The sequence below is a fragment of the Chrysemys picta genome, chromosome 10, assembly GCF_011386835.1.
Source record: "Chrysemys picta bellii isolate R12L10 chromosome 10, ASM1138683v2, whole genome shotgun sequence".
NCBI lineage: Eukaryota > Metazoa > Chordata > Testudines > Emydidae > Chrysemys > Chrysemys picta.
In genome coordinates this window covers 25750484-25765388 of record NC_088800.1, presented here as the reverse complement: position 1 = coordinate 25765388, position 14905 = coordinate 25750484, and the positions used below count along the sequence as shown (strand labels likewise).

Sequence of the window (14905 nt, the reverse complement as noted above, 5' to 3'; positions counted from 1 at the left end):
AAGGGCAGGGTAAGGGCAGCCTGTCTTGCCATTAGTGGATGGGGGCACTAGGACCCGAGGGCAGCAGACAGCAGTTGCTGCTGGCTCTGGCAGTACAAGCAGGCAAGGGAGAGGCAGGCAGGGATGGGGGGGGATGCGCAGAGGGGGGGTGGCAGGTGGAGGCCGGGGACCCATCCAACCCTCCCCGCGCTCCCTGACTGCCCCCCGGGACTCCCCTTACCATGCCCATGTCCACGTGTAGGCAAAACATTCTGCAGGGAGCAGGGGAGGGCTCTGGCTGCTGGAGGCCACTGGGAGCGGCTCAATCAGGCCCAGCTGCCAAATCAGCAGCCGCACTTTGAGGGAGGGAGGGAAGGGGGAAAATCCCGGACCTTTTAACCTTGTTACAATTCCTCCCGGATGGCTATTTAGAGACGCAAAAGCCGGACATGTCCGGGGAAATACGGACGGATGTTAACCCTACCTTAATGCAATATGATTTTGGAATTTGGATTTTGAGTTGGAACTGTTGTGTCCTAACTCTGACATCTATTTCCCATCTTACAAACTGTCTTCTTTCTGTACTACTTCTGTTCCTCATATTGTGGCTTCTACTACACTTCAGCAGATTTAACTAGACTGGTTTTAAAAATGGGTCTGTTCATTTTTGCCTTCTCTATATTACTGCTTCTATGAGTTTAGTTGAATTTTGGGAGACATTTCCTCAGTGTAGTAAAGCCTATGAGCTAAATATCTATAATCTGGAAAAAATCGCAGCAAGGAAATGTCCTCTTGATGTATCTAAAACCTCCTCCCATCTGTAGCATGAGTCCTGAATGTGATTTTTGGGGACTACATGAGAGTTGCATAAGTACAGGTGTGCAACAATTGTTCCATAGATGCTAAATTCTAAAGATGCTAGAAGATGGATATTGTAGAAAACCACCCTATGCCCTCACTGAAAAGTACTGGGGCAGGTGACTTTTATGAGGACAGAGCTAAAACATTCTTTTTTGTTGACAGTTAGGGCCATGCCTTTACTAGACAGAAAGAGCTGACCTCAGTGGTATTCACCCTGGTAATTGTTGAATAGGAGGCAACTGGATATTTTTTATTCATTGTTGCACAAATGTTTGTCAAAATAGAGGGGTCCTTAATAAATCTGATGGTTATAATGAATGTTTATGGTTGCAATTAGCCTCATTCATGCGCATTAACAGAGCGATGTTCCCTTGCTGTCTAGGACAGTGGTGCGCAAACTTTTCCATCTCCCCTTCCATTATTTGTAATCGGAAACTGTTTTTTTTGCATTACCTGTAATCTGAAACTGGAAGGTGGAGTGGAAACACAGAGATAAGACTATTCATTCAGTTTAGTGTTAGAAGCGACAGATTCGAGAAGTCATGGGCTCTCAGCCATTATTATATATGTTGCCAATGTATGTTTTTTAATATCAATTAATCATTAAATGAGTTTAAATTAGTGAGATTCCAAAAAAAACAGGAGTACTTGTGGCACCTTAGAGACTAACAAATTTATTAGAGCATAAGCTTTTTGGGATTTCCCCCCGCACGGGGATTTGAGCCCCAAAAAGCCGGACATGTCTGGGAAAATAGGGAGGGAGGGCTTGGTGGTGCTCGGCCGGGGCCTCTGGGGCTAGGGCCGGCAGTGCTGGGCTGGGGCCGGGGCCGGCGGTGCTCGGCAGGAGCCAGGGGTGCAGGGCCGGGGCGGTGCCGGGGGTTGCAGGGCCGGGGGCGCGGTGCCGGGCCGGGGTCCAGGAGGCGGGCGCGCGGTGCCGGGCCCAGGGCCGGGCCAGGAGCCGGGGTCGCAGTGCCAGGCCGGGCCAGGAGCCGGGGGCGCGGGGCCGGGCCGGGCGCCGGAGGCGCGGTGCTGGGCCAGGAGTCAGTGCCCCAGGGCCAAGCTGGGCGGGAGATGCCGGGGCCAGAGCCTCTTGGCCTGGGCCGGCCGCCAGAGGGAGCCGCTCAGCCAGGGGGGGGCGGACTGGGCCACGCTGCACCCCGCCCCAGCCTACCTGCTGCCTCCCTGTTTCAGGCTTCCCGTGAACATTTGATTCGCGGGAAGCAGGGGTGGGGGAGGAGCAGGGGGCGGAAAGTTCAGGGGGGGGGGGCAGAGTTGGGGAGGGGCTGAGGGTGGGGGAGGGGCGGGGCCGGGTCCCCATGGAGTGTCCTCCTTTTTAAAAACTAAAAGATGGTAACCCTAGGCCAGCCCCCATTTTCTATTCGGTATTTGTAGTGCGGCCAGGGCTAGAGGCCTCATCAGCAATCAAGGCCCTACTCTGCTAGGCCCTGTGGTCGGCCCTTCCCCCATTTTCTATAGAGGCCGATGCGGTGGGGATCAGCCTCCCGCCACTTGCTGTAGAATTTTGTGGCGCAGGCGCCTCGCTGCGAAGTCGCTTGCCCTGGACAAGACCCTTGTTCACGCCTCAGCCCGAACGATCCTATTGCCTGATTGCCAATACCGGAAAGGGCGGTTGCTTAGTGACAGCGCATTCTGTCTCTAGAAGGCTGAGCGGCATTGGGCCGCCCGCTTGGCCAATGGGAGCGCGGATTCCCAGCAGGTGGCCCCTGCGCTCCGCCTGCGTCGACCCGGAAGCTGGAGCCGCCGCTTGTTACCAGGGCAACGGTTTCGGTTCCCAAACAGCGCGCGGGCACTACAGGTTTGGGGGAGGGGAGAGGCCGCCAAAGTCCGTTAGCGGTTGCTCCTCGCCGGGCGGTCTCTTTGACTGCGAGAGGATGGTGAGTTAGCAGCGGCAGCGAGCCGTATGTGGAGGAGCGGTGGGGGGTAGTGGGGAAGCGGCGATGCCCTGCGCCGAGCAGGGTAGTGGGGAAGCGGCGATGCCCTGCGCCGAGCGGGGTAGGGGGGAGCGGCGAGGCCATGGGCCGAGCGGGTGGGGTGGAGTGGAAGGCCTGTCGGTTCATACCTGCTGCATTGTGTACATTGCTTGGTCCTACCTCATTCACTCACGGCGATGGCATTTGAGGTAGTTATGGGGCGGGCTGTGTCGATAAATCCGAGTGTGCGGTAAGTGAAGGAGAATTTGAACCTGGATTATTCTCCCATGAATCTCCAGAGGGCGCCCTTGGCTCAATTCCTGTCACTTTGTGCATCCCTGCAGCATTGTGGCTCTGCTCCATTATAAAATTGTTCCTTCCCCCCCCCCCCCCCCCCCCACGCAGGAGTCGATGAGAAGGCCTCCGCAGCTGAATGCTGCCCAACTGAATCAGAAAAAGATGAGGGAATTGTATCACAAAGATCTCCTCCAATTGGCACATGAAAAAAAGGTGGAGAGAATCAGGCAATTGGAGGTGATGTGGGAAGCTGAGGAACGGGTTGATCAGAAGCGACTCACAAGATTGCTGAAAGATGAAGAGTATGAAAGGCAGATGGAGGAAGCTATTCAAAAAGTGAGTACTTATTTGTGTTCCGGTGGTGTCTATCACATGTGCTAGTTACTGTTCACACATACACATATGAAGATACAGTTCCGGCTTGGGAAAATTCACAACCTAAGATGACATGCAACATATAAAGGGTGGGAGTGAAGGATAAAACATATGCGTAAAATAATCAATGTCTAAATGTCCCCAAACCTAATATTATTTAGCTAATCTTACAGGCAACATAGCAGAGCGAGTAATTTGCAGGGCTTCTTATCGTTTTCATTGCATTTATAAATAAGAGTTACAAAATGGAAACATGGACTGAATAACAGGCTGTATGAATATCATAGTGTAATTTTGTTCATTGAAGACAAAAGATATCTATGAGCATACCATTTAGTCTAGAGAAATGTATTCTTTAAAGCTGTACATTATAAATAAATATCATAGACTATAGCCATCCAGAGCATGTGTATGTAAATACAGTAACTCCTCACTTAAAGTTGTCCCGCTTAACGTTCTTTTATTGTTACATTGCTGATCAATTAGGGAACAACATACTCATTTAAAGTTGTGCAATGCTCCACTCTTACATTGTTTGGCTGTCTGCTTTCTCCACAACAGGCAGCCTCCCTACGCCCACCCCCCCCAGTGCCTCCTGCCCGCCGGCAGACCCCGTAGATCAGCACCTTCCCTCTCCTCCCCTCACCTCCTGCCCGCAGCGATCAGCTGGCTTACAGCATTTTGGAGGTGGGGGGGGGGGAGGAGAGAGGACTTGGCACGCAGGCTCCCCCTCCCTCCCCAACATGGCAATCAGCTGGCTGCTGACGTTTAGAAGGGAGGAGGGGAGGGAGGGGGGAGAAGCCAGGACGCAGCATGCAAAGTAAAGGGGGAGGAGGGGAGGGGGAGAAGAGGTGGGTCAGGGGTGGGGGCTTGGGGGAAGGGGTGGAGTGGGCGGGCTGAGGGTTGAGCCCCCCCCACCCCTGGTGCTTGCAGAGTAGGAGAAGCTGCCCTGGAACCTAAACCCCCCCCCCCCCCCAATTACATTAATTCTTATGGGGAAATTGGATTCACTTAACATCGTTTCACTTAGGGTACGTCTTCACTACCTGCTGGATCGGCAGATAGTAATCGATCTATCGGGGATCGATGTATCGCGTCTCATCTAGACGCGATACATCGATCCCCGGACGCGGTCCCCGTTGACTCCGGAACTCCACCAGAGCGAGAGGCGGAAGTGGAGTCGACGGGGGAGCTGCGGCCGTCGATCCTGCGCCGTGAGGATGTGAGTTAAGTCGATCTAAGATACGTCGACTTCAGCTACGCTATTCTCGTAGCTGAAGTTGCATATCTTAGATCGATCCCCTCCCCTAGTGTAGACCAGCCCTTAAAGTCACATTTTTCAAGAACATAACTACAATGTTAAGTGAGGGGCTACTGTATTTACAGTTGTACATTAACACAGTATATCATGTTTAACTGTAATAGATTATGTGACCAGAAGCATTATTTAACCTGTTCCAGAGTAATTGCAGTGATAGATCCCCGAGGAAAGTAAACTATTCCATTTTCAAATGGTTCTTTCTTTTCCAAATGTCTAGATTAATTTGCTTTATTCCTTACTTGTCCCATATTTATAAGAAATTTCTATTATGTTTGCACTGTCCATCTCCAAAACAGTAATCTACTGACTGTTACGATAGGTTTTATGGCATGTCCCAGATCCTCAATATATGCTGTACAACATGCATTATATTTAAATTCGTATGAATCGCATTCTAGCACAGTAACAGCACATGAGGAAAGAACATGGTTTGTTAATTGAAAAACAAGTACAGCTTGATGCAAATTGCTGTGGTGGATCAAACCAGGGTCCATCATCCTGTCTCAGACATTTTCCAGCCCTAGGTATTTCAGAGGAAGAAACCCTGCAAGTAGGCAGTTATGGTGTAACTTGTCCCAAGGGAAAGTTTTCTCCCAACTTCAATAGTTAGAGGTTGGCTTATGCTCCAAAGTGTGAGCATTTACGTCCTTTCCAAATCTTGTTTTTTAATTGACTATTATAATTGAATATTCTTATTATCAATCCGTTTAAGAGAATGAGTGTATGAAATGTCTGGGGGGGAAATTGTTACAGAAATTATTTGCTCTGGCCAGGCAGAAGAAAACAAAAAACTGAAAGAGCTGCAGCTGGAGCAGGAAGAAAGACTGGCAACTGAGTTGGCAAGATTAAACTATGAAAAACTTAAAGATGAAAAAATGAGGCAGCAAATAAGAGAGAACAGGTATTTTTATATATAGAAAAATACAGTAATCTCATTTTTAATTCATAAATATTCCAGTACTGTAAAACTGATTGATGCTGAATTCTGAAAATTATATTTCAAAACATATTTATTTATATTGAAGCAATGGAATAATTTCCATTTATTATTTTGTTTTGTTTTACAGCTGGGGTTGAGCCCTAATTCAGATGCCACAGGATAGGATGCAGTGAGAGGTGCCCTCAGGCAAGGGAGGGAGAGAGGGAAGTTTAAATAAACTAAGGGCTTGTCTACACTGGGACTTACAGGGCTGCAATTTCTTCGCTCAGGGGTGTGAAAAAACACCCCCCTTAGCACTGCAAATTTCAGCTCTGTAATTTGCCAGTGTAAACAGTGCACCAGCACTGGGAGCACGTCCTTTGTGGAGGTGGTTTTTTTTAGAGCGCTGGGAGAGCTATCTCCCAGTGCTGTGCCGCGGCTACACAAGCCATGTTAAAGCGCTGCCACGGCAGTGCTTTAATGTGGCTCGTGTAGTCGCACCCTAAGATTATGAGCCTGTTAGTTTTTGAAAGGGACCTCATGCCTGGTTCCTTTTTTTAAAGACTAATGTATGTATGTTAGATCAGTAAGGGAGGGTGGTTCATTAGTGGAGAAACTGGAAAGGAGGTGTGTTTTGAGGAGGAATTAAAAAAATAGGAAGATTGTAAAGCATACAAAATTGGGGAGGATATTTCAGACACAGGTGGAAGGGAGAGAAAACAGTTGTGTGTGGGGAGGATACAAAGAGGACAAAGAAGGAAGCAGAATTAGAGAATCAGAGATCCTGAGTAACACAGTGGCAAGAGACAATATGAGATGGAGGCAAGATAGAATTTGGTGGAGTCTAGCAGGCAAGGAGTTTAAATCTAATCTGGAATGAGAAGTCAGTCAGGACAGCAGGGTGACAGAATTTCATTATTTACAACACTGGTCAATTTGAATAAAGTTTCTATTTCTTTCCCTCTCTCTCTCTCTTGTCTATTTTTTCTGTCTCTTTCACGGCTACTCCTCTTTGGCCTATTTTAAAAATCTTTTTAAAGGTAATTGCTCCCCTCCCCCCTGCTCAAAGAAAAAGAGGCAAGTGGAGTGGGGAAAGAGGTTTGACAACTGACGGTTTTCAATGTTTTCCTATGATCAGTCCTGAAATCTGCTCTGGCACCGCTATGGAATCATGGAAAACTACAAGCCCTGACTGTAACATTAACTCCTTATTAACATACTATTGGTGTTAACAGACTAGACAAAATTCTGTGTGTGGTTTCAGCAGTGCTAATTTTTTAAAATAAATTTTAAGCATTTAAAGCACAAATTTTAAGTCATATTAACATCGATTTAAAAAGTTAGTAAGAAAGATTTTTTTAAATATTCTGATTTGTTATAATTTTTAGGGCCAAATTTTGCCCTCAGACATGAGTATACAAATACGCATTGACATCAATAAGAGTTGCACATGCATACTAGGGGAAGGATTTTGTCCCTTAAAATTAGTTTAGTTTTTCTACTCCTTTAACAGAGGGATAAGTTTCCTTTTTAAATGGAATAGCCACATCAGTTTTAGAAACACAATATTTAAATGATTTTTTTAATTACTAGTGTAACTCATGTGCCTAAGAATGTTAATATGGTTAAAATAAGAACCAATTCAAACCTTACTGAATGAATACTTTCTCTCTCATTCAATGATCCCTTTCACAAAACCTTTTCCAATAAAAGTGGTTTTTCTTTTTTGGGGGGTATGCTTGATAAAATTAAGGACAGAATGACATGAATACCAAAGCTTGTTGGGCTTTTTTTAAGAATTAGTACAATTTCCCATGTAACTTCAAAAGTGGCTGTTGGTCATGTAGTGCAATGCTTGAATTACCTATCTCCAATAATAGTCCAAGCATGCACCGTCTTCTCTGTTCACCAGCTCACTTCTAGGCTACATCAGAATTATGATGAGCAACAATGGCTAGCTATTTCAATGAGGAGGACAGAGCATTAATGATTTTTACAGCTGCTAGTTACAAAATACAATGTAGCAAGTGGACATCATGGCAGTAGATTATTAAATGACATTGACATTATGGGAGAGCAGATAGAATTAAAAAGATACTACCAGTTTATGCAGCAATTTAAAGTCAAGCTAAGTAGGAATCCTGGTTAATCCTTAAATATGTTAGTTAGGGAAAGAAGCTTAGTGATTGTTCTGTCAGTGATCACTTCAAGTTGGCCTCTATGAAAAAGGTTTTGGAATAGCCTTTTATAAGTTTGCGGTAAGCAAAAGACCATTGATATCAGCTCCTCATTATGCTTTCCATCTGTCTTGTTTGACTGTGGTATCTCTATGGCTCTTCAAATCCTACCTCTCCAGACTCCAGTATGTACAAAGAAGCATAACTCCATCCTCAAATAATTTGTCTTCATTTCAAGCTTCACTTTAAATTTGCATTCCATGAGTGAAATCCTGGTCCAGCTGAAGTCAGTGGAAATTTTGCCATTGACTTAGACGGGACCAGGATTTCACCCCTTGTTTTTAAAAATATTCCACACAATTTTTTTGTCTCTTTTCTTTTCTTTTTCATTCCATCATCTAGCATAGGAATCGTCTCTCTTTCCTGGAAAAGTCTTAAAGTATTTCTCATCAATTCTCCGTCTTCTTTTCTATCTTGCCTATGTTTCTTAAACATTCTCTTTCTGTACTATTCTTTTTACATGTGAAACGTACCTATTTTAATTATTTTTTCTAATTTTAACTAAATATCTGTAAACTATCATGCCCATCTAAATAGGTGCCCAACTGCATGATTTCTTTTTACAGTTGTTAGTTGGTTCTTAATTAATGCTGGTGTCCTTTAATACTTGACACTTAGTACAGTTAAATAATGTGGAAACAGCAATAATAAAGTGAAGCAGCAGTTGCTTTAGTAGCTCACCATCTGCAAACTGTTGTAGGTTGTCATAAATATTAAAACTAAATTGAGAACTGTAAATTTTTTTTCATTTCAAAACCATTCTATACCCATATTTCAGTTTTAATTTGAGTTCAGCTGCTGGTCCGTTTCTGACTTCATGTCCAGTGCTTATGTCATCTCAGCTCTCCAACACAGTTGATCTGGCCTCCGATTTAAGTATTCTGTAATGGGCTGAATTTTTCACCCTGTTCCTGCAACTCAATTAACTTCAATTTTTTTCATTCTCATTGACAAAAAAAATTGTTTTTGCAGTCTTGAACTTCGAGAATTAGAGAAGAAACTGAAATCTGCTTACATGAATAAAGAAAGGGCTGCCCAGATTGCTGAAAAAGAAGCTATAAGATATGAGAAAATGGTAATTTGTTTTTCTGACTTTCACTAAACAAAGGTCCATTTACTGTGTTAAATAACCTCAGATCCTAGAAAAAAAATGGAATAGTATTAAAGACTTCTGATTTTTGGTCTATTATAATAAAAATGTGAAATGATTTCCTGAAGAAAACTAATACAATTCCTCTTTACTGGAATTCAATGTTCAAATGTCTTAGAAAACTCATAGGTCCCAATTCAGGAAAGTCTTTCTTTAAAGTACATGCGTAAGTTCCCCTAAAGTCAATGGGACATAAGTCTGTGTTTAAGTGCACTTTTGAGTAGGGACACTTTCCTGAATTGAAGTCTTACAAAGCTTTTTTGCCCTCTTCACAGCCTGAGCTGTCTGCTGTTTGCTGGTGGATGTATTCAGGAGTCACAGTGCCCTGCATCGGGACAACCTGCAAATTCTTATATGCTCCTGGGGGTTGTATAGCTGCTCTGGGTTGGCAGTAGTGTATTGGGATTTAACTCAGTTCCACATTGCCTGCACACTCCAACTCCATGTCTTGAATCATATTTTCTATTTCTTTCCACCCTGCTGGAGTTATTCCAGCCAGTAACTTAATTGCTAGCCTTGTTGGGTGAGGAGACATTACGATATTGTGGGGAAGAGGAGGAATTACCTGCCAGGATTGAGTAGTATCGCTCCCATCTTAGTGGCTAGAAATGAGGTGGGGGGGCTTCTGCCATCTGTTACAGATAGCACTCTGATTCAAGTCTAGGAAACTCCCTCAGTCTGTCTCCTCCATTAAAATTGTCAGTTAAAATAGCCTGGCTGATTCATCCACCCCATGCTAGGGCATAAGGGAACACACCTAGCTTGTTCAGTATATTTCCTTAAGTTATTCCCAAGAGCTTGATTCCCATATGAAAGTATGTCTCTGTGTGAAGAAGAGCAGCCCAGATGTAATGCCAACTTTGACATTATGTGGCATTTTCTCATGGTTTGGTATGATGATTCTATGCCTTAAAAAGAGTACTGCTTCCATGACTGTGCAGTCCAGAAGGCTCACAGCAACTCCCTGGGTCAGAAGCCATGATGTGAATTAGAGATGACTGGAAGAGAGCCCTTTGGTAGGAACTATGCTGTTGACTTTTGATAGCATAAATACCAATGACTAAAATATTTGTTTAGTTTTACATAATGACGGGAATTATTTTGATTTCTAGACTAGTTACTGTAACAACTAGAATTTAAACTTTTTTGTATATGATAAAGTCTTCATTCCTATCTTTTATGGTTGCTAATTAGCCAGCAAGTTAAATATGCAGGCTTGTGAGTATTTACCACTGTATACAAATTCAAAATTGGGTTAATAAGCTGAATAATCATTGTGGTGCATGGAAAGTAAGAGACTGATCCAGCTGTCATTGAAATCAGCCTGTTTTGCTTTTCACTTAAGTAGGAGCAGGTTCATCCTCCTCATTCTCAGCAACAGCTGAAAATAAGCAACTATGCTGAAAGTGTCTCCCTTAAAGTTAGCCTAAGTGTGAAGCTGATTTATCTAAAATGTCATTCGAGTTAAGGGTCTAATAATTTGTTGTAGATCTGATTTTTGTTATGAAAGGCTAATTAGTTGATAGTATATGACCATAGCAAAGAAGCTTAGTTTATAGCAACAATCAGAGCAATAGTTAATTAAATTGCATGGTTAAATATAATATCAAATTATTTTAAATGTTTAACAGAGTCTCTTCTTTTGAATTAAGCTATAGCAAACAGCAGCAGTGCATTTTTACAGTGCATGGCTAGTGTGCTGATTTTAGAAAATACACTGGTGGAAATTTTATTGCTATTAAATGTATATTTAAAGAATTTCAGAAAACAATCGTGGATGCTTTTAATGTGTGTGATAATGCTGACAAACAGGCAGGTAACTTTGATTATGTCATCATTCTAAATAAGTACCTTATTCTTTTGATTTATTTTGCTAGAAAGAAAACATTTTTATTAAAGATGGTCTGCAGAGCTAAGACACCATATTCCAGTGACCTTTCAGAATTCATCAATAGCTAGGCTGTGAGAGGCGTTCTACATAGTGTTACCTACATATCTTCTTTTAGGTGCTGGGGTAATATGTGCTCAGATCTTATCTGTTAATTCAGCACACATTGGTAATTACATTTGTAGGTCATCTTTCAGGATGAAAACATTCGCTTCATTTTTATGGTACAATAAGATGCTATAAGATTGCTTGTATATACGTTAAAGTTTTTCATTCCAGATTATACTCCTAAGAGAGGAGGGAAAAATCTTACAATGTTTTTAACAACAGAAACGTGATGCTGAAATATCACAAAAGATGAAGGAAGAGCAGGAAAGGGTGATAATGGAAGAGAGTTCTGCAGAACTGAGGCGAAATAAGGAGAAAATACTTTATCAGCAAGAACTGGAGAAACAGCTTGAGGAACAAGAAAAAAAGAAGCAGGATGCTTATGAGGAGTTCCTAAAAGAAAAACTCATGATTGATGAAATCGTAAGGAAGATCTATGAGGAAGACCAAATGTTAGTTGTTTTTGGTTTTGTATTTTTTACCAAAAAAGTTCATATGATCACATATAAGATGAACCAATTCATGCATGTTTATTTCACAAAATGTGGCCCTGATTCAGGAAAGCATCCCTATTCAGGAAAGGTGCTTAAGCACATGCTTTAAGTTAAGCACATCCTTAAGTATTTTCCTGAATAGGAATGGATTGAAGCATGTGTTTTCCTGATTTGGGCATAAGTACTTTTGTCATCTAGCTCAGGTTGTGCTTTCGTTGACCAGCTGTGAAGTCTGCAGCTTATTTCAAGGAGTACTTCCTTGATTTTCTTTACCCCAGAAATGGCTACATAACACAGATTTCAACTTTTCATGGTCGCACATGCCTACCTGACACAGACACTTCTGTCCAGTCAGACTTTTGTATGTGGCAGCTTGGGCTCATGGGGATGGGTAGGGGAAGGCGGTTTTATTCTGGGTGGTTGATGTAAGTTAATCAGAAAGACAACTGAGTTTCTGCTTTCTGAAACATTTCTGCTCTTAAAGTATTTCTTCTGGAGATTACAACTCCAAAATAAAGCTCAGCCAGTGATATTAAACTGTGCCACATGACCTGGTCTCTGTTGGCATGTGCCTGGACATAATGCCGAGTTCTGTAGAGTAGCTATGTATAGCCTTAAATCACCTGAAGAAACGTATTTATGGCATGGGATCTTCTTTTGGACTAAGTACAATAATAGGCAATAGGGAGGGTCTTTGGGACACTAGGCACCTGCTTTTTTTCCCCTAAGGGGATATAGTATTTACAAAGAGTGAGAGCATATTAATAATAAAGATCAAAGTATAATTTTTAGAATAATTATTTTGGTATTTACATTTTTGTACCATCATATAGGGAAAGACAGCTCAAGTTAGAGAAAATGAGAGCAACTCAGAGATACATAGAAGAATTTAAAAACGAACAGGCTATTTGGAGGAGAAAGAAGCGTGAAGAAATGGAAGAAGAAAATAGGAAAATCATGGAGTTTGCCAACATGCAGCAGGAAAGAGAAGAAGATCGGATGGCTAAAGCTCAAGCGAGTGAGGAAAGAAAACAAAAGCTCCAGAACATGGTATTAGAATAGCTACCAAAAACTTCGAAATCTTATAAAATGTCTGATGTCTGAGATGTCATTTAAAAATGTTTCTTACTCATGTTTTAGATTGCGCAGAATCTGGAAAGAGAGCAACAGGAGCGTGAAGATCTGGAACAAGTGCGACAAGAGCTATATCTTGAGGAACAAGCTGAGGCAGATAGAAAAAGGGAGATGGTAGGTGTTTGCTAGTGGTTAAAGCAATAAGTATAAAGTATAATATTTTTCCCTGGACCAGATTTTCCTGTTAGATATGCACATGGGTCTTCCACAAGTATCTAATGTGAGAATTTGGCCCTTCATGCAGTGGGCTCCTTTAAGTGGTGTTTTGTGTTACCTTAATAGTTCAGGCACAGATAAACCTGTGTGGATAGGAGGCAAAAGATAATGATGTTGTCATACTTCTTGCAGAAGATTGAGAGAAATAATGGGGGAAATAATAGTCTCAAAGAAGTACAGAAAAAAATATTTAGATTTAGTAGTGTATATACAATAATAAAGTATCTTACAAAGTAGTTACAGCACTAGCTAAGCTCAGGTAGCCAACCCTGTAATTGAGGTGGTTTTACTCCTTTTGATCACTGGTGCAGGACCGGTGCTTAGAAAAGTTTGATCCTGAAAGAATTTGAACAGCATCCATCAAGGTGCTAGCTCTAGCATTTGTAAAATATCAAACTTAAAAATGATGTTCTGGTTACCATCTTGCATTTTTCTACACCATCAATTCTGACATGACTTTGGCAGCTGCTACCTCGCCAACAACATGACTTATATATAGGTTAATGCTTATTGCATTTGAAAGTTGGGTTCCAAGTTTAAGACGGTAACAAGTACTTAAAGCAGTTTGGCTACCTTTAATATGAATTTCCATACTTTCAAGGGTTTTAAGTTTCTTTCATGTTTAATTATAATGCTGAATTTCTTGACTTTTTAATGGTTTATTTGTTCAGTGTTCTTGTAAGGATTTTATCCTTAAGCTATTGATAGGTACTCCCAGTCGCATGAACTTAAAAGTTATTTGTATGAACATGTATTAATATTTGATATAATCCTAATGTGACACTGGGGAGAGCAGGAAGGGGAAAGGCAAGCTGACTTGGAAGTCTGCAGAAATGGAGCCTCACTCTTGCTCCCCTCCTGATATGCACAGGAAGAGAATTCCACTGCTGTGGAAACTGAGGTGCAGGGGATAATGGGGAGAGTAAGATGGATGTGGAAGGCAGTATATCTCGAGGCATTCCTTTTTTCCTTTCTTGCAATGCTTCTGCAGGACCACTCCCTGTACGCCTTGGGAAATGCCTGGAGTAATGCTCCATCTGGGTGATGCCTCTGGAGAGCTCTCTGGGTATGTCTGCATTCAGCTGTGAGTGAGCCGCCCAGCCTGGGTAAAGAAACTCATGCTGGCTTGGGCTGGAAGGCTCGCTCCCAGTGTAGACATACCCTACGAAGCTTGTGAGCAGGTCTCTTTACCGCTTCCTGAGTCTTAGAATGCTCTTCTGGAGCCAAGTATCACCCTCCTACCACCCACCTAGTATAATTCTCCCTCAACAATCTCCCTTTAGAATTGTTCATGGGCTGACATCCCTATTTAAGCTTGTTTGGATCTGTTACCCCCAAACTACCAACAGCCTTATTAGAGTTATTTGTGAGGGACTTCAGTGAGTCCGTTGTGGTTTCTGAGGTGCCCCAACAAGCATCCTGTATCTTGAAGAATTGGGGGATTAGGGTGAGATGCATTGGATAAACTTAATTTAAATTGTATCCCCTTTCCACTATCAAACTAGGATCTGCCCCCCGCCCCCCAAAAAGTTAGAAACTAACTGTGGTGGCTAATGCCTTTTTAAAAAATGTGTCTGACTTTACAAACAGCTTGTTCAACTGACTTCAGTTTTGGTGGTGGTGGGGGCGGGGGAATATTTTTGCTATTGACAAGCCTCTTTGGCAATTGGTTTACATTTTGAGGTTTACTTTTTCATGGAAAAGAGCTGGAGACTATTTTTTAAAAATGAAAGTTTAGGTCTCAGACATTCTTATGACCAGGGCCGGCTCTAGCGTTTTTGCCGCCCCAAGCACCCAAAAAAAAATAGCAAACCATCGTGATTGGCGGCAGCTCTACCGCCGCTTCATTCTACGGCGGCAATCTGGCGGCAGGTCCTTCCCTCCGAGAGGGAGTGACGGCCCCACCACCGAATTGCAGCCAGACGTGCTGCCCCCCTCTTCATTGGCTGCCCCAGGCACCTGCTTGCTACGCTGGTGCCTGGAGCCGGTCCTGCT

General features: G+C 43.0%; 1 protein-coding gene across 5 annotated transcripts in view; it reads left to right on the top strand.

The window, feature by feature from the left end:
- The first annotated feature begins 2519 nt into the window (after nt 1-2519).
- Nucleotides 2520-14905, top strand: part of MNS1 (meiosis specific nuclear structural 1) — a 34810-nt gene continuing 22424 nt past the window's right edge. For 3 of the 5 annotated variants that reach the window (XM_065559469.1, XM_005294230.4, XM_065559468.1), the window contains exons 1-7: nt 2520-2735; nt 3177-3404; nt 5538-5665; nt 8893-8995; nt 11289-11518; nt 12394-12610; nt 12701-12808. In XM_065559469.1, the coding sequence (XP_065415541.1) occupies nt 2535-2735; nt 3177-3404; nt 5538-5665; nt 8893-8995; nt 11289-11518; nt 12394-12610; nt 12701-12808 (1215 nt within the window). In that variant the 5' untranslated portion in view covers nt 2520-2534. Of the gene's footprint in view, nt 2736-2914; nt 3022-3176; nt 3405-5537; nt 5666-8892; nt 8996-11288; nt 11519-12393; nt 12611-12700; nt 12813-14905 lie in introns of those variants that run through there. The other 2 variants (XM_065559466.1, XM_042853886.2) reach the window with 2 other exon arrangements.